This window comes from Natrix helvetica (assembly GCF_964273705.1).
Source record: "Natrix helvetica genome assembly, chromosome: Z".
NCBI lineage: Eukaryota > Metazoa > Chordata > Lepidosauria > Squamata > Natricidae > Natrix > Natrix helvetica.
This window is the reverse complement of record NC_138554.1, coordinates 24694572-24714250: the sequence shown is the minus strand read 5'-3', so window position 1 is coordinate 24714250 and position 19679 is coordinate 24694572. Positions and strand designations below refer to the sequence as shown.

Here is a 19679-nt window from a genome sequence, read left to right as displayed (position 1 = left end):
AACTTATGAGCACTAAGGTAAAGGTAATGATTCACATATGTGCTAGTCATTCCCGACTCTAGGGGGGTGATGCACATCTCAAAGCCGAAGAGTCAGTGCTGTCCGAAGACGTCTCCATGGTCATGTGGCTGGCATGGCTGAACGCCAAAGGCAAATGGAATGCCATTACCTTCCCACCAAAGGTGGCTCCTATATTTTCTACTTGCATTTTTACATGCATTCAAACGGCTAGGTTGGCAGAAGCTGGGACAAGTAATGGGAGCTCACTCTGTTACGCGGCACTAGGGATTCGAACCCCCGAACTGCCGATCTCTCTGATCGACAATCTCAGCGTCTTAGCCACTGAGCCACCATGTTCCTTATGAGCACTATTGAGCCCAAAATGTATGTTTCTAAGTGACACAGTTGTTAAGTGAGTTTTGTCCCATTTTATACAGCACATGTCTTGCTTGTGGGCAGTATTTGGCATTTCTCCTACATGTAATCTTCGACTTAAAGCAACTCGTTTAGTGACCGTTACAATGGAACTGAAAACAGTGACGCACGACTGTTTTTCACACCTACGATCATTGCAACATTCCCACGGTCGCGTCAAAAGTGAAACACTTGACAACTGACTCATATTTATGACCGTTGCAGTGTCCTGGGATCACATGATCATCTTTTGTAACCTTCTGACAAGCAAAGTCAATGGGGGAAGCCAAATGCGACTGTATTACTAACTTAACAACTGCAGTGATACACTTAACAATAGTGGCTTGAAAGGTTGCAAAATGGGGAAAAACTCAACACACATTTCACTTAGCAACAGAAATTTTGGGCTGGGTCCTAAGTCGAGGACTACCTGTTCACGTCATTAGATATGAAAGGGCTCTACCCTGGAGGACCAAGAGGCCCTCCTCCTCCTCCTGAGGGATCTCAACATCTCTCCAATGGCTGTTCATGCGTTTTCAATCATGAAAGCCAGAAGGTCATTCTACCAAAAGTGGTAGAAGATGACAAACCAGAAAGTACCTGACGTTCCTATTACTGTATTTTTCGGAGTATAAGCCGCACCTTTTTACCCCCCAAAAGAGGGTGAAAATCTGGGTGCACCTTATACACTGAATACAACATTTTTGGCCTCCCAAAACCCTGCCCCCTTCACAAAAATGGACATGCAGAGGGTTTGGGAGGCGTGCAAAATGCTCCTGGGAGCTGGGGAGGGCAAAAAAGAGGAAAAAATGGGCTGCTTTTTGCTCGTTTTTGCCCCCCCCCCCAGCCCCCAGGAGCACTCTACAAGCCTCCTAAAGGCTATGTATCTCCCCTTGTTTGGCAAAAAATGGGCTTTCCCCCCCCCCTTTCCCGGCACCAATTTGCAGGCCTCTCAAACTCTCTGCATGCCCCGTTTTTCACAAAAAATGAGACGTGCAGAAGGTTTGGGAGGTCTGCAGAGTGCAAAAACTTTTTTTAAAATTTACCTCTTCAAAATCTTGGTGTGTCTTATACTCCAAAAAATACGGTACATACACAACAAAAGTCATTTCAAAATGGCCGGCTTGCATACCTTTCAACCTAGGATCTCCAAAAGTCTACATCTCTTGCCTGAAAATTAAGATCATTTCCTACTGCCTTACTCTGCAATACTTCCTTCTTCAGAGGTACCTCCATTATGAAATACGTCCTTTAAATATTACTCAGCTGATATATTGCCTAGAATTATGAGATAAAATCTAGAGCTAGTTTAGCTTTTCATCTGATATTGTGGGCTCGTTTTGACCTATTTATGGGTTTCCTTTGATCTTGCCTCCTCTTTAAATTGTAAATCAAATTTCACCCAGCCTTCCATCTTTCTGAAGTAAAACGAGGAACCAGGGTGTTGGAGGAAGATCCTGACTCTGTAAACCTTTTAGAGAATATTGTAAAGCACTATGAAGCGGTATGCAAGTCTAAGTGCTATTGGCATTTGTTTAAGGAGATCAATTAATCAGAATAAAGCTGGAAGGAACCTTGAAGGTCTTCTATCCCAACCCCGCTGCTGTAGCAGCAGACCCCACACCATTTCAGACAAAATGGCCGTCCAGTCTCTTCTTTAAAACCTCCAGTGATGAAGCACCCACAAGCCGTTCCTCTGGTTAATTGTTCTCACTGCTGGGAAGTTTCTCTTTAATTCTGGGTTGCTTCTCTCCTTGATTAGTTTCCATTTGTTGTTTCTTGTCTTACCTTCTGGTGCTTTGGAATATAAATTGATCCCCTCCTCTGTGGCAGCCCCTCAAATACTGGAATACTGCTATGTCACCCTTAACCCTTCTTTTCTCTAGGCTAGCTTTACCCAGTTCCTGCGACCCTTCTCCATGTTTTAGTCTCCAGGCCTTTAATCATCCTAGTTGCTCTTCTCTGCACTTAAAAAAAGAAGACATTTAATTGGACAACTGATGAGACAGTGGGTAAATGAAACAGAAACCAAAACTGTCAAATATAAGCCTGAACCTTTTACCAACTCTTCCCCACGAACTGAAGGATCTTCCTTTGCCTGGATTCAGATAAGACAAGAAAGGCTACTGTTTAAAATGCCTTATGGCACGAGGGCCAGTTGCCCTGTCTAGGGGACCAGAAGAGCTGGCGCCCCTCTCTTGTTCCTTGAATGAAGGGAGAGCAATCCAAGACTTTCATATTTCTCGAGGCCACCCTCCACTACACCTGACTGCAGCAGGCTAGCTTAGAAGTGCATGGCAGGCCAAGTGTTGCAAAGGTGTTTCCAACAACACATGGCTGCCGCCAACTCTCGGAATCATCAACCACCTGAGACAAATGATACAGTTTAACCTAATGGTGAGGCTATCCATGCCCGACCTGGCCTCTCAGCCAACTTTGTCTCTGCCCAACTCACCTTTTCTTCTGTATCGAGCCGAGGACTGGATGCCGAACGCTTGATGCCGCTGCCCCCCTTGGGCATCCCTTCATCCAGCTTGGCATCCTGCAATACACCGAAGCTGCTGGTTTTGCGCAGGCTCTGCCTCCATGTGGCTGGCGCTGGCAAGCTACTTGGCTCCGTGGTGCGGCTGGGTCCTCCGATGAACTGGTGGGGAGGAACAGAAGAGGAGGGGTAGAGCAGGAAGGGATAAAGAGAGGAAGCAGAGAGAAAAGGAAGGAAAGGGAGTCAGGATGGATAAAGGGAATTCTCACTTAAAAGAACAGAACTGTAAGGAGCAAGGTGGGTACAGAGGTTGGACTAAAACAGGGGTGTCAAATTCGATTTCGTTGAGGGCCGCATCAGGGTTGTGTTTGACCTCAGGGGCTGGGGTGGGCGTGGCCAGCTCACTCATGTCACAAGGGGGGGGGGCACCCGTGGTGTCCAAGTGCCAAGGCAGGACTTCCCCCAGACCCTCCCGCCCTCATTATAATCTCCTTCCTTCTCCCCTCATTCTCCTTTTTTCTTCGTCTTTCTTTCTTTTTCCTTCCTTGCTCTCTTCCCATCTTCCCCTCTTTTTCTTTGTCTTTCCTCTTTCCCTTTCTCCTTTCCTGTCCCTTCTTACATGCTCAAATGCAAAAGGGGAATCATTTCTCATTTTGTTTTGATTTTAGTTTGTTTTGCTATTCCTCTGCCAGCAAAATGGTGCCCGGCGGGAGTGAGGGGAAGCACAAACAGCCTCACTGAGCTCCGTTTTCACTGGCAGAGATCAGTCTTTTACTATTTCCAGGGTGGCCCTGCAGGCTAGATCTAAGCACCTCTCGGGACAGATCCAGCCCCCGGGCCTTGAGTTTGACACCTCTGTGCTAGGACAAGGAATTCAAGACCTGAATAAGTGAGGATTCCTTAAAGAGAGTGGGGCCTCCAAACTTGACAACTTTAAAATCTGTGGACTTCAACTCCCAGAATTCCTCAACCAGCCATGCTGGCTGGGGAATTCTGGGAATTGAAGTTGTCAGGTTTGGACACCCCTATCTTAAGAGAAGAAGCAACCCCAAAATTCTGGCTTGCAATAGATACACCAGACTCCTAACTCAGTGATAAAGTGGCAACTTTTCATTTTCCCTTCTCTCTCTTGAGGAATTACAGGAGAAGCAGGGCTGTATGTGTGTGTGGGGAGGTGGGGGGTACCAATATGAGAAGAAACAGAATTGATTGGGCTTCAAGGCAAGGAGGATAGTACTTCCACAGTCATCTAGCCAGGGGCTCCGATTCATTTTTCCGAAGCAGGTGGTGTAGGAAAGGGTCCAAGCCACCCAAGGTTGCCCTTATCAGAAGATCCCTTTTTATCATCTGAAAGCTTTCAGAGATTACTGAGGAATAGCTGCTTGGCACATCCTCAGATGTTCCAGAGCATGCCTGAACACGGAGGTAGGATTTCAGGCTGAGCTATACCTCAGGTGAAAGGAGCCAGGACTGCCATCTTCTCAAAGTAGCAATTCCTGGAAACCTTTTTCTTAAAGACATTCTTGCATATATTAAAAACACCTGCCTCTTGAGATGAAGGATACTGCCAACCTACCAACCTTAAGAAAGGCCTTTAAAACCTTTTATATTTGGCAGAATGCGTGAGTGAAGGTAGTTCTTGGGTGCTTAGTTGGCTGGATAAGATCTGAGTTTTGACATTTTTATTGTACTGTAAATTGCTTCGGGTTCCTCTGGGCACTGTAGAAATTATTGTTTGTACAAACGAACAAACGAAGGGGGAAACAATGGAGGAATCACTCTATTATATATACGTAGCTGCTTAGAATACAATTTAGAAGCAAGGAGTCCTGGGATTGTTAGGAAGCAACTTCTCAAGCAGGGCTGCCCAATAATGTACATTTACATTAATATAAACATTGTATGAGGGACCAATGAGACCACACACACACACACACACACACACACACACACGGCTGCTCCCAAAGTCTTTCTAGAAGACCTCTTGCATTTCTGACAGTCCAGAGTCTTTGCAAGACCTGTCCCTCGCATCCCATCATGAAGCCCTTGCCAATGCAAATTCCAAAATTGGAAGAGCTTAATGTTCGCCGTGAGAAGAGCTGCCCAGAATCACACTCACACACACGCAGAATTTCAAAATGCTATCAGGGCAGAGGAAACAGCAGGTCCTGGAAAACTGCCTTTATTGCATTACCAAACTTTCAGAAGTGTGAAGTTTCGGAAGTTTTAGAAAAATCATGTCCGCTGCCATATCCCAGGCTCTCCATTCTGGAAGAATTTCGCTTTCGTTGAATGGGATTCCCTTGTCTGCTTCACACAGCCCAACTCTACAATTCACTATATCTGGATATCTTCTGAACAGGTGGGCAATCTTCCTGAGTTACATTCTTTCAGAGGTAATGCTGGAGAACAGTCACCATCATGCCAATGATGAATGCAGAAGGTGAGACCAACGTCCCTCCCTCGTCGCTACCGTTTTTTTCCCGCCTGACTAGGTGGGCTCAGTGGCTAAGACACCGAGCTTGTCGATCAGAAAGGTCAGCAGTTTGGTGGTTCGAATCCCTAGTACAGGTCTCCTGCGACAGCAGGGGGTTGGACTAGATGACCTCCAAGGTCCTTTCCAACTCTGTTACTGTTTACTGCTTCCCTCTTTGCCCTTCCCACTCCCCAGCTGTGTTAGTTGTAACACACTTCTTTCTCTCCTTTCCCCCTATCTATATTCCCCCCAGGGAAAGATCAAACAGCTTCAGACTTTGCAACTCTTGTAGCTCAAGGGCCAACCTCCCTACTGAAGTACCGCTTGACCCCAATAGTTTATAATCTTAGCGTCCCTCTTCATTTCCTCCCTCGGGCGTCTTTCGGCTGCTTAAACAACTCTTTCTTCCCAAACGCCAGCATTCTTATATGCACAGATAAACAAAAGCACCGCTCCCCACAGTGGACAGAGAGGGAACTGCAGCGTTATCAGCAGCCCCGCATCCTGTTTCCAGGAGATGCTTGCCAGAATCTTTTCCCATAGTGGCATGTACAAAGTCGGGATTTTCCTTTAATCTCACGGGACACCAAAGGGATGAACAGCCAAGAGAACAGCAGGCAGGGGTTCCTGTGAAGAAGCCTCTCTCCACTCCACTCACAGTCGAAGACTGACTCAGCTACCAACAGCGGATTAAGAGATTTTTTTTTTTTAAAAGCCCTATTTTGGGCTTCCTGGAGACAAATGCGCAAAGATACAGCCCTCTTGGCTCCCCTCCTCATTTTTTTTTTTTTGGCGGGGCACTCACAGCAGTCATTTGCCCCTTTTGGGGCACCAGAACGATCCCTGTTTTACGCAAGCGTTGTCTCCATGTGGAAGGCACCAGAGGGCTTGGGATAGGCAGCACAGAGGCAAAATGAAGACAAAACTGTGGCTGGAGCGAGCAGGTGGAATGAGAAAGCGAGGAGGAGGAGGAGGAGGAGGAGGAGGAGGAGGAGGAGGAGGAGGAGGAGGAGGAGGAGGAGGAGATGCATTTCACAATGGATGGAGGACACAGGAAAAAAATGTCAGAACAGGGAAAAGGGGGAAAGGAAACAGAATGTTGGAGGTATTTTATACAGCGCAGGTAAGAGATGACACGCAACAGAATGGAGGAGGCAGAAAGAGGAGGTCCGACCAAAAAAGGCCTCTTTGCAAATGTAGTTCCTAGATGTACTTGTTGCAGTATCCCAAAAGCAGGGGAAAAGTCGGAGCAAGTAATAAAGGGTTAATCAAGCATGCTAGGTGAAGGGATACTTTAAAAAAAGTGCATTGAGATGAATTCATCACAAGCTTTGTGCCATGGAAAACTGAATGGAGGGCTGGAAGAGAAGAAAATGTAACATTTCTAAGGGGAAAATTATTATGTTTCTATTTAGAGAGTGGAGTGCAGGACTAAGGTCCTACTTCCCCTGCGAAATTAAGAGTTCAGGGGCTCCCTTTGCAAAGAAAAACTTTGCTGAGTATTTGAAAGTTATATGACTCATCAAACATAACCAGCCGAGGCACAATATTTAGGCCTTGATAGCGTCAGCTGTGCTAGTTATCTACTTGAGGGAAGTTTTTTGGGGACAGAAATGTTACCAATGAAATTCCTCTACAAGTGGTCCTCGACTTACTAGCGGTTGCTTAGCTACCATTCAAAGTTACATAGGACCCTGAAAAAGGGACTGCAAGCCCAGATTCAAAGTTCTGACACCCTTGGTCACATGACTGAATTTCGGATGCCTGGCAACTGGCCCAAATTTATGGCCTTTTGCAGTGTCACATGTCCTTGATTTCTGACATTGACGTGATCTGGTTTGCTCTCAGCTGATCGTCTGGAGCTACCGATTGGGCCAGAAACGATCCGAACCGGTAGAATCGCACCCCTACTAGCACCTGCAATCCCGTACTAAGTGGCGTGAAGGAATAGTGCCCATGAAGTGCGTTTGTCACCCTCTATCTTGGGCTCTAGTAAAATTGTTTAGAGTGTGGATGGAGGAGTTGGATTTCAACCACATCACAGTACCAGAAATGATTCTATCTGGACCCACAACTGTAGAAGGAAATTGAGACAATGGAGAGAGGAAGTTCAAAAACACCTGACCTCCTTTGCCGCCACAATGCCTTGCCTTACCTTTGGCCCAAGAGGACCCGGGGACAGAGGCCTAATAGGAGTCACAGACACTCCATTCACCGCACCACCGTCTGCTGGGGGAGCAGCCTTGACTTCTGCAAGAGATGGGGAGCCATTAGCAATCAGCCCATGGCGTCCTGTCAGGATGAGGGCGCTTGGCTACGGCTTCCCTCCACTCACCATTGGATTCGGGCGTTTCATCCCCCTCCGAAGCCGAACTGGTCTCCTCTTCGCCAACAGCAATGGTACCCAAGGTCTTCCGCTCCTTTGACTGGTCTTGGACGGAGATCTTTTCTTTGCTGCTCATGCGGCATACGGAGCTCCTAGGAGAATCAAAGGGAGGGATGGACAGGAGAAGAAGCTGGAAAGATCTCGCTCGCTTACCCTGCCACAGGTATAGGTCACAAAGCCAGTTGTGTATGTACTCAGGCCAAACTAAACAACATGGCAAGGCGATGACTCCAAGCCATGTAGTCACCCACTGGTTCTATCTCTTCCATTTCCATAGTTATCACTTGGTTCAAGTTACTACTTGATGAAGCAGGTTAGCATTCTATGGCAGTGATGGCTAACCTTTTTGTCCTTGCATGCCAAAATCATGTGTGTGCTCACACCCATAATGCAACGCCCCCTGAACGACGCCCGCACACACGTGCTCCCACCAGCACCCTTTTCGGACCAGCAGGCCTCCCTGAAGCCTGGGACAAAAAAATGGACCGCGGGAGGACGGAACCCCCCGCATTCATGACCCACACACACACATACATGTACACGTGTTTCCTACATGTGTGGCAGAGACCCAAAAATCAGCTAGCCGGTGGGAGGCCCGTGCACATGCGCAGTGGAGCTGAGCTGGCTCGCATGCCCGCAGAGAGGGCTCCACATGCCACCTGTGGCACGCTTGCCATAGGTTCATCATCACGGCTCTATGGCTCCTTATTTCTTGGCTGGCATCTTCTACTACAAAGATTTAGGCCTGGAACAATTTAGAGAAGGACTGATTACTTACTTGTTTGTTTGTTTAAATATATTAGTTGCCCAAGTCCAATTGGTATGATATAAATCTCTGTCTTTGAGATAATACATTCCTTTTTGTTTTCTAATATTGATTTCAGACTATTTAAAAAGAGCCGTGGTGGCGCAGTGGTTAGAGTGCAGTACTGCAGGCTATTTCTGCTGACTGCTGGCTGCCTGCAATTGGGCAGTTGGAATCTCACCAGGCTCAAAGTTACTCAGCCTTCCATCCTTCCGAGGTGGGTAAAATGAGGACTCAGATTGTTGGGGGCAATAGGTTGGCTCTGTAAACCGCTTAGAGAGGGCTGTAAAAGCACTGTGAAGCGGTATATAACCTTTTTCTCCGAAAACACGACCCACCTCCATAATAAGCCCAACCCCAATTTTTTTGGGGGGTGGGCCTAATATTACGCCTACCCCGAAAATAAGCCCGGGGGATGGTCATGGCCACCACGACTAGCATTGTGTGTGTGTGGGGGAACTGTCCGGCTGCAGCCCGCTGGCCCCTTAGGGCAGCGCAAATTTTGCCCTTCTCTTTCTAGGTGCAGCACTTCTGCTTGTTGGGCCACTTCCCTGAAGCCGGCAGCTGCACAGCCAGCTGCTTTGCTTTCCCTCCTCTTCTGGGGAGGCTTGCAGGAGGCTTTTTGGTGACTCAGTGAGCTGGACATACCGTCGCCTCCATTCGGAACTTCCAGTGTTTGGAATGGAGGCGTTTTGGCAATCAGGAGGAAAAGAGGGAGGGAGATTTTCCCGCCAGTCATCCATTCCTCAAGCTCAGCACAAATGAATGGAGGTGACGGTGTGTCCATGGCGCATCCAGCTCACCGAGTCTGGCCTGCTGCACCTCGAAAAAAGTAAGACTGCCTCGAAAATAAGCCCAGGTGCTTATTTTCAAGTCTAAAAGAAAATAAGACTCGGTCTTATTTTCTGAGAAACACGGTAAGTCTAAGGGCTATTGCTATTTAAGAAACATCCAACCAGTCTAGATCCAAGAACAGATAGGTGGTCCTCATTTAACAACCACTCGTTCATTCAAGGACTGTTCAAACTCACAATGGAGCGAGCGACAGCTATGACTGGCCTTTTGGTTTGATGGCCACAGCATTCCTGCAGTTATGTGATTGTGATCCAGGAGCTCCTCGCGTAGCTCACAATTTCAACACTGCAGCATCCCATAGTCACGTGACCACCATTTGCAACCCTGACAGCTTTCTACAAGCAAAGTCAATGGGGAAGCCAGCGGGAGGTTGTAAATAGCGACCATATGACGTCCATGCTTTACAATCCACGGTGATTCACTTAAAGACAGCAACCCGAAATGTTGGAATTTCCATCACTATGTCATGTGTGACATTGTACTTTACGGCCACATTATTTAGCAAATGAAAATCTCAGTCCCAACCCCTCTCAATAATCAAAGACCAGTGGTACTCATGTGTGCTCAGTGCCACATAGGTGAAAGTGCAAGAATAATAACGTCACTCAAACTTGGTTTAATTCCAACTTTGATGGTAAAGGACTTGCATGTGTTATACCAGCGATGGCGAACCTTTTTAGGCTCACGTGCCATAAGAGGGGGGAGCGCAGGGGGGTTGTGTGCGGGCATGCTACACCCATAATGCAATGCATGACCGCCACCAATGCATAAGAGGCGCTCCCCCTATTTTTTGCATGCTTTTTTCGCCCTCCCCAGGCTCCAGAGGCTTTATAAGAGCCTGGGGAGAGTGAAAACAGCCTCCACCCCCCGAGGCTCTCCGGAGGCTTCAGGGACCTTCAGGAGGCTTCTCTGAAGCCTCCAGAGGACAAAAAACCACCCTATGAGCAAACCGGAAGTGTTTCGTTTTTAGTCCTCTCGAGCCTTCAGGAAAGCCTCCTGAAGGTCCCTGAAGCCTCCGGAGGGCTTAAACCAACCCTACGAGCAAACCAGAAGTGCGCTCCCAAACTTCTGGTTTGCCCATAGGGCCATTTTTTTGCGCTCCAGAATCTTCAGGGAAGCTCATGAAGCCTCCGGAGGGCCTCCGGGAGGGGGGGCGGTGGCGAGGGAGGCTCTTTTTGCCCTCCCCAGGCTCCTATAAAGCCTCTGGAGCCTGGGGAGGGCGAAAAATGGCTTTAAAAAGGCTGAACTCAACTGGCCAGCGCGCGCATGTGCGCTGCCCAGCTGACAGGGCAACGCCTCCCATGCCCTGACAAATGGCTCTGCGTGCCGCCTGCATGCCTTAGGTTCGCCATCCCGGCCTTATACTATAGGTGTCAAACTCGCGGCATCACGTGACTTTTTTCCTGGCGCTGGGATGGGCGTGGCCTACGTGTGAAGCATCTGGCCCGCAGGCCGCCAGTTTGACATCTCTGCCTTATACCAATTTTTCTCAACCAGCAAATATAAGCTGTGGTAAACTTCCAACTCTCAGCATTGCTGTCTGTGGAGATTTCTGGGAGTTGAAAGTCCACACAGCTTAAAGCTGACAAGGTTAAGAAACACTGTCTTACACTCTACAATGTTTCCTACGGCAGAAGTCATATGAGAAAATGGCCACCCTACTCCATGCCTGAACATTCATAAACAGGCCGACAATCTGTTTACAAATCCAAAAACTGCTTGCCATAATGACCAACCTACTCCGAGCACGACAGCCAAGGACTCTTGGTAGAAGATTTTCTTTCCTCACAACAGGCGCTTGTAATTTGCACAGGCTCAACGTATAACCACAAACAAACAGACCAATCTGACAGCTGCAATTTCAAACCATAAACACTTCTGCGGCAAACGCTTGTCAAACTTGCTGTATATCAAATAAAAGATTTCTCCCTCCGAACTTGTCTTGCCACTTAAGATTTGCTGGAGGTATGATGGCGTGGATTTCACACATCTGATTCCATGGCTAAAAAAACCTAGATCAAAACTTTAAATTACAAGTGTCTGAAAGCAAAGGCTGAGGCTAGGGAATTAAGTGGAACTGAAAACTTGGTATTTTCCATAACAGTACAGTATCTAATGATAATCTAGTGCTGACCTTCGATGCTTGCTTGTGTACGAGGGGGCCTGTTCCAAGCTCGTGTCAATCACAGCCTGCCGATGGGCTTCCTTTTTGCTGCGCAACTAAATAATAAAAGGGGAGAGATCAAAAATCAAAACTTTTATTCCACTTAACAATGCAGTCTTTATAGATTTTGTCTGGTGGGATGTGACAAAATCTGCTCCTCTGTATACGAAATACCAGGGGGCAAATGAATCTGCAGCAGCTAGTGCTATCTTCACAGGACTAACAGTGGACTAACTCTGCCCACTGCCAGGAGTTCGATCCTGACTGCCTAAAGGTTGACTCAGCCTTCCATCCTTCAGAAGTGGATAAAATGAGGATCCAGATTGTTGCAGGCAACGTGCTGACTCTGTAAACCACTCAGACAATACTGAGAGTAGAGCACGGTGGAGCTTTACGTAAGTCTAAGTGCTATTGCTATTTTTAATAAGATGGCAGCCACTAGAGGAATATCAATCTGGTTCGACCCTTTTAAGAACAGAGGCTTTGACTTGCAGCCCTCAATGCTATGCGTTAACAGTAAAAGGCCCTGAGTCAGTCCTTAATCTTCAGCGCATGATTCCTGTGGGTGGGGAAGGGGGGGAAAAGAAAAGAGGGGAACTCCCCTCCCCATTCCATTGGTCTCTAATCACACTCTTTCTCCTCTGCAGATGCTCTTTTTTTGCAACTAAAAATGCTGCAAATACTTTGGCCTTTGAAGTTCAGAAGGTGGGACAGGACCTTGAACTCCCGAGTCCCTTCAGATGCAGCTTCACCCTCCCTTTCCTTCCCCTCCACTCCCAGCCTCTTTCCCCTCCTGTCTTTTATTGGGACAGGCTGCTCCTCCAACTTGTTCTCACAGGAAAACTTCCAAGTCGAATTACAAAAAGAAAGAATGCAAAGAAAGCGCCTTTCAGCTTTGCAAAGGACCTTGAGGCTGATCTGGTTCCAATCCACAGCTGGAAAGGGCAGAAAGCCGACAGGCAGGAGGGAGGCCCATCCTGCTTGCTTTCCCTTGGGAACCAGCCCTTCTCTCTCTCTCTCTCTCTTTCTTCTCTTCTCCTCCACACCCCCCCTCCAACAGCCCGCCCTACCAGTCAAGCTTTTGCCTGAAACAGATGAAGAGGGAGGCTGATCTGCTTCCCCCAATCAGCCACTTCTGGGAGGCCCACCCTGCAGTTTCAGAAATGCAACCTTTAGGCTGGCAAAACTCAAATTAGGCTGACAGGCATGCTGGCCTCTCCCTCTATGACCTTCTGCCCTGGGGGGGAGGTCATTGGTATTTCTTTAGCCTTCCATTTAACTCTCGCCATTTCTTGAGGGCCATGCAAAAAAGGCAATGGAAGAAAGAGAGTTTGGGAGGTGTGTCTCCTTATGCGTCAATGAAAAAAATTAATGCACCGGAATGCTAAAAAAGAAAAGAAAAAAACGTTCACCCACATCCACTGAGTAGCCAAAGCTGTTACATAAAGCAAATGCAGGCTTCCTGGTTGCCTGATCTGTGCAATACACACACACACACACACACACAGAGCAAATTAGCATTTCTTAGTAATGGATTATGGTATATTTAGGACAAAGTACACATTGGTATAGGCAAGCTTAAACAGCTGATTTTAAAAAAATAAGATTAAAGTCTCAGCTATATATAATGGTTGTCAAATTTAACTAAAGCATGATTTAAAAAACCAGCTGTAGTAGTTAAGGCAACTCTGGTATATCTATGCACATGCCAAATACACAAATTTTACATTAGAGCTTAAAACTCATCAGGCAAGGCAACAACTGGAACTGTTTTACAATCACAGGACACCACAAAAAAAAACCCCATTTATTCTATTCAGACAATTTTGATATAAAATTGACCTGCTAGCCAGGCCATACCTGATCTCCTCCATCTCCCCCACAAGGGTTTATCATATCTTATGTAGCCCAAAGTTCTTTGAAGGAAGCTTACATAAAAACATAAAAATCACATCTTAAGGAATCCCTACAATTAAATCATTATTAGGAGGAATTGTATCAGCAAGCATATAATTGTGTAAGAAATCTGAAATGAATTACTGTAAAGAAAGGCAGCTAAAATGATATGGAGTAAATAGATAACTCATTAAAATCGAATTCCACCAATGAGAAGCTTATCGGTGAAAAAGGTAACCGTTCTGATCCAGAAATGCATTTATTTGCTTTTCAACTATTTTAGCCCCTATTTTAGTCCCTGAATCCATAGGGACTCCTGGCACTTAACAATGAGCATGAAAAACACAAGAACACAAATGCAACACAGTAGAAGCTGGAGCAATCAAATAAAACGTAACCAAGGATGGCTGTAAGTAGAATTCTGGGAGCTGAAGTCCACCCATCTTAAAGCTGCCAAGTTAGGAAAGACTGGTTGAAGCCATTCCAGCTTCTCCCCCAAATGCTATCTAGAAAAGCTGTTTTAACATATTTTTGAAATATTGTAAGGATGGGAGCTAATCTAACTTCGGGAAGGGAATGACATCACTGGAAAAAACCCAGCTGTCGCCTCATTTTTACAAAAGTATGGAATTGCTGGCAGATTCTCTAGAAACACGTATATACCAGGTAGGATCAATTCTGGTTGGAAAAGATGGTCCTATCAGCCAAGTTGTCAAGCTATTAGAAGCCAATGCAGCCCCAATGTTACATGACTGTGGCAGCTCTTACCTGCCAGCAAAGGGCAGTTTCCAAGTGGTCGTCAAAGGCAGCCTTGTGCAAATCACAATGTAGTAGACTAAGGTGTGTAAAAAGAGTGCAATTCAACTTTACCAATTTCTCCCGGTACAGGTAGGGATGCAACTAGCTGGGCAAAACTCCCTGGTTATGTCCTTCCTCTGTCAATGGATCAATAGCACTGGGGACATAAGAGACCCCATATTCCTCCCACCTAAAGGTATGGAGCTTCATGAATCTAGAATTAAACACTGGAACTGAAGAACAGATCTCTAATCCACACTGGTGGGAGAATTCTCCCAGTGATTTTGTCTACTTCATCTATTTCGCTCCTTGCAGCATGGCTAAGTTTTATTATACTGTTTGTAAAAGCAGACATGCCCTGTGACTGCTTCAATGACCCAGTTATGGTCTTCTGTTTATACTTTATTTCAAATGGAAACTGCTTTGATTATTTTAATTACCGTATTTTTCGGACTATAATACACACCGAGGTATAAGACACACCAAGATTTCGAAGAGGTAAGTAAGAAAAAAACGTTTTTGTCCTCCCCGGCCCCAGCAGCACTCTGCAGGCTTCAGCAGGGCTGGGGGGAGGCAAAAATGCCCCGGATTTTGTGAAAAACGGGCAGAAAATGGGCCATTTTAAGCAAAAACAGGGGCATTTCCTCCTTCCCCCAGCCCTGCTGAAGCCTGCAGAGTGCCCCCCCCCGGAGGAAGGGAAAAACACCTCTGTTTCTGTGCAAAACAGCCCATTTTTTTTTGCAAAAATGGGGTGTGGGGCGGGACTTCAGGAGGCCAAAAATGGCTGTATTCGGTGTATAAGACGCACCAATATTCCCATGCTCTTTTGGGGGGAGGGGAAGGTACGTCTTAGACTCTGAAAAATACAGTATTTTGTTCATTCACAGAATTCTGGTCGGCGACTGTAATTTCTTTTCTTATTAAGCCCGGGGGGGGGGGGGGAAGACCTGGGATCATCCCACTGGGAGAATCTTCTCAACTCAGCCCTCAAATTAGCCTCTGCAAGATCGCCTGCAGAGGCCTTCTCTCCTAAAAAGTCTCCCAAACCTTGGAGAATCCCACACAGAAAGTGACCTAAGCATGAGCTTCAAGTGTTAGAAACTTTCTGTATAAATACAAAAGTCTATCACAATACCCTTCTGTATCCAACAACATAAATGGAATTGGCAAAAAAAAACAAAAAAAAACCACCCAACCCCAACTGTCAACAACCCATCACTCACATCATCTTGTTTATGCTGCAGGTCTTCCAGCAGCGCCAAAGTATCTTCATCTGCAAGATCGCAAGGACGCTGGCCCTGTGGGAGAAAAGGAAGAAAATCAGGGGTGTGTATGTGTGTGTGTGTGTGTGTGTGTGTAAAACAGGAGGCTTGACAACACAATCGCCTCAAAACTCCACCAGCCAGCAAAAAAGGAGGCAGGAAAAATACAACGGGCACAACAGATCGCCCAACTGCAAATGCCTTCAAACCTCTCCTCCTTCTCCGCCTCCTCTTTTTTGAATCTGTTAACAGAAATATACACTGACTAAACCAAGCAAAGATGAAAAAAGACAAAAAAATGATATGAAGAAAGCTGCACCGAGCACTGGTCTAGTTTTCGGAGCGCTCGTATCTGCTTCTTTCCAGCCATTGTACTTTTTTTAGTGGAGAAATAAGTGGTGTGTGGGTGTGGGTGTGTGTCTGTGTGTGTGTGTGTAGTGAAATTCGGGGTGTTGGGTAGGAATTTCTGGGTTAGGGGATGAAATGAATGCCTTTACAGCACTTGTTCTGATCCTTCAGCTCTTAAATAAATAAATAAGAGAAAAACTACCCACAGGGATGGTCTGGCCTTTGGGGGCGGGGGGAGGGGGGAGGGGGGAGGGAGATATAGACCAGAGGGCAGCCTGAAGCCTAGAGGTTTAAAAAAAAATGGATGAAAAAGAGGAAGCATGAGCAAGAAAGAGAGAAGGTTAAACATGTGGCCTCTCTAGGACATTCTCCTTTGCCAGACTCTTTTGACTCTCTAATGGTCTCTAATGAGATTCTGCCAGAGAGGTGAGCGTGTACGCGAGACTCCGGCAATCGATTTCTGATTTTTCCATCCCACGTCCCCCTGATCCTTTGGATATTTTCTATTTTGTGCAACTTTCCGTTGATCAATCAGGCAGAATGAGATCATCCTTTTCCTTTAGAAAAGGCCAAAGGGAGGCAGGCCAGGGAGGCACCGTGGATCCAAAGCGCACTTTCTGCCCAGAGGCCCTGAAACTGGCAGTGATTGATTCCCCTCCATTGGTCCCATTGGAAGGACTATATTTTTTTAAATAAAAAAAAACCAGGGAAGAGAAGAGGGTTAGTGGCTATATTCTCCCCCCAATCACCAAATGCTGCCAAGAGTGTGGGAGGCTTGCAGAGGCTTGGTGAGAGCACACTTCATGCCTACTGATGCATCTGGCCTGCTAGAAGCCTAAAGAACTACCCCCGAGGAGGAGGAAAGCTACTGCTTCATGTTTAACAGAATAACAGAGTTGGAAGGGACCTTGGAGGTCTTCCAGCTCAACACCCTATTCAGGCAGGAAACCCTATACCAGTGACGGCTAACTCTTTTGTCCTCGCATGCTGAAATCGTGCGCGCGCCCACACCCACAATGCAATATTGCCTGCCCCGCTGCGCATGTGCGCACGACTCACCCAGCGATCCCCCCCACACATATGTGCGCAACCCCCACCCCCCGTGCTCCATTTTGGAAATAGCAGGCCTCCCTGAAGCCTCCTGGGACCAAAAGTGGGGCCCTGGGGGGGGTGCCTCCCCCGTGCTTCTCCCACACCGCGTATGCACGCTGCCCCTCTGTGCATTTGCGTGCGTCTCCCACATGCACAGCAGAGAGCCGAAAATCAGCTGTCTGGCAGGAGGCGCATGCGCGGTCAAGCTGAGCGACGGCTTCCGTGCCCACAGAGAGGGCTCCGCTTGCCAGTGTGGCACACATGCCATAGGTTCACCGTTACAGACAATTGGTTGTCCAATCTCTTCTTAAAAACCTCCAGTGTTGGAGCACTCACAACTTCTGGAGGCAAAATCATTCCACTGAATATACTGTCACATATATAATCAACAAGTAGCAAGCATCATTCGGGAAGGGAATGAGTCTCCTCTCAACTCTCTCAAGAGAAATGCCTCTTCTGCGATGAACACCTGATGTCCTGTACCTACCAGAACTATTAAAACAGTTGCTTATGTTTTTCTCCAATTCATATTGATGTAATAATAGTCAATAGATTAATCTTTTAAATAACTGGTAATGTTTCTATTTTATTTTAATCAATCAAATTTAAATGCCTGCCCAATTCATATAAGATGTCTCCAGGTGGCTTCCAATATTCATAATGCGCAATATCCCCACCCCCTCTTTAAAAAAAAAAAAAAAAAAACTTTTACAGTATTTTGTAAGCCTTGGTAACTCTTGTGAAATACAGCGTGATGTTGAAACAAACAGAGTGGCCAACTATTTTCCCCTCACCCTACTGATGTCTTCCCTGCCTAACACAAGATAATTTTGAGAAGGGGAACTTGTCTAATATGAAGGCGCAGATCTATCTAGCCCCACATGGCTCTTTATTCCAGCTGGCAATATGTTTCGCTCCCTGGCCTCAGGTAGAAAAGAGTTTGATGGCCACACGGAGTCCATCAAATCTAATGCCCTGCTCCATGCAGAAATCCAAATTAAAGCGACTGCCTGGCCTCCACCTGAACAAGCATCTGCCATGAAAGCAAGCTTCCCATTCATCTGTCGCAGTCTCCTCTATGAAGGGAGATGCCATTTTTCCATAACCCACTACCTGCACCCTCTATCAGCTTCTCTTACCACATTGTTGAGGGCCTCCATGTCACAGAAGTGCTCAGCCAAAAGCCGGCAGGCCTCCTCCACTCCCCAGTGAGCTGCTGCATGTAGGGGCGCCCAGCCATCTTTGTCCTGCACATTGGTGTCATAGCCAGCTTGCAAGAGCAGCCTGCAACAGAGCAAGGCAAGGCAGGGTGAGGGTAACTGGGGGCTTCCTTGTCCCTGGGAGAACAGAGCTGGGCTGTGGCAGAACGAACGGGGCAACCTGGATAGAAAGGAGTCTAGAAATAAAAGGACCACAGGAGACCAGAATTCAGGTTTTTCAAGTTACCCACAATTGTTAGGGGAGAAGAGAAACATCTGCAATTTTGAGCTGGGGTAGCATTTTTTGAACATGAAGTGTGCTTAGTAAAGAAAATGCCAGGTAGGGGTGGGAATTACGACCCCAGGTGGTTCCCTAACAAAACAAAAAAAGAGTAAAGCGAGAAGTGGGATTTACTGGAATTCCTTTTTCCCACCTTTCTTCTTCCTTTTGAAAGAGGAATCCCAAGTATTAATAGTTCCGTGTTGGAAGCACCGGAGTGTTTTCGTGGTGAAATGATTTCCTGGTGGCATCACTGTTGCCTGGGAAACTCCCAGTTGGGGCGTCCTTTCATGTCCCTGTGAAGTTGTCATACTGAAGTGGTACCCATTTATCTACTTGCGGTTGCTTACTTTCGAACCACTGGATTAGGAGGAGCTGGAGCGTGTGACAGGAGCTCACCCGGCACCACAGCAGTTACAAGTCTATAATGTCAGGCTGCTGATAGTCAGTCCACTTTTCTAACCTGAGGAGCCACATAACTCCTCAGAATCCCAGGTTAAAGAAAAACAGCTGAGAACCAAGATCCTTTGACTTTCCCTTTTCCTGGAAGAAACTGAGAGGTGGCTGGGTGGGGACTGACGCCTCTTTGCCTTTCCTTTTTCCATAAGCCCTGCCTGAGCTTGAAGGATGTGTGGGAAAGTGGGTGGGGTCAGCAAGCCCTCCCCCCAACCCTGCTCAAGACAGGGAGAGAAGGCTAGGCGATCCAATGACTTGGGCTTTTCCCAAACACAGCTGGGAAAAGGCAAGAGTCTGTTAATTTCCTGCTATTGGAAAGCAATTAACCACCCATACCGCCTATGGTGAGGTTAACCACAGTCAAGAACTGCCCAGGAAATGGTGGGAGGCTCTCACCTCATGACCTCGACGTAGCCTTTAGCAGCCGCCACATGGAGGGCAGTGGCCCCAGTTTTGGGGTGAGGCTCATCAGATATTTTGCCGGCATTCAGCCAATGGCGAGCATCACGAAGCATCATCTCTTCTTCCTCTCGCTTGGCTACCTCTACATCTACCCCTGGAAGCAAAGGGAATGGTCACACGAAGCAGAGAACCTGCGGCTGAAAAATTCTGAATGGTGGTCCCAAATTATAATGCAGATAGCGCGCACGCACACACTTTTTTTTTTCTTAATGAAATCACAGCAACCGGATCTTTGGAACTTTGCTTTCCATCTCAGAAAAAGAGCTGGAATGACATCATAGGGCCAGCACGTATTTTGTGATGT

At 46.9% G+C, this 19679-nt stretch overlaps 1 protein-coding gene across 3 annotated transcripts in view; it reads right to left on the bottom strand.

Moving 5' to 3' along the window:
- PPP1R12C (protein phosphatase 1 regulatory subunit 12C) overlaps positions 1–19679 on the bottom strand; it is a 49516-nt gene that overhangs the window by 12982 nt on the left and 16855 nt on the right. For all 3 annotated transcript variants that reach the window (XM_081971782.1, XM_081971780.1, XM_081971781.1), the window contains exons 4-10: positions 19310–19469; positions 18118–18262; positions 15500–15574; positions 11553–11638; positions 7708–7850; positions 7528–7622; positions 2870–3058 (exon numbers count right to left, since the gene is read on the bottom strand). In XM_081971782.1, the coding sequence (XP_081827908.1) occupies positions 2870–3058; positions 7528–7622; positions 7708–7850; positions 11553–11638; positions 15500–15574; positions 18118–18262; positions 19310–19469 (893 nt within the window). The remainder of the gene's footprint in view (positions 1–2869; positions 3059–7527; positions 7623–7707; positions 7851–11552; positions 11639–15499; positions 15575–18117; positions 18263–19309; positions 19470–19679) is intronic.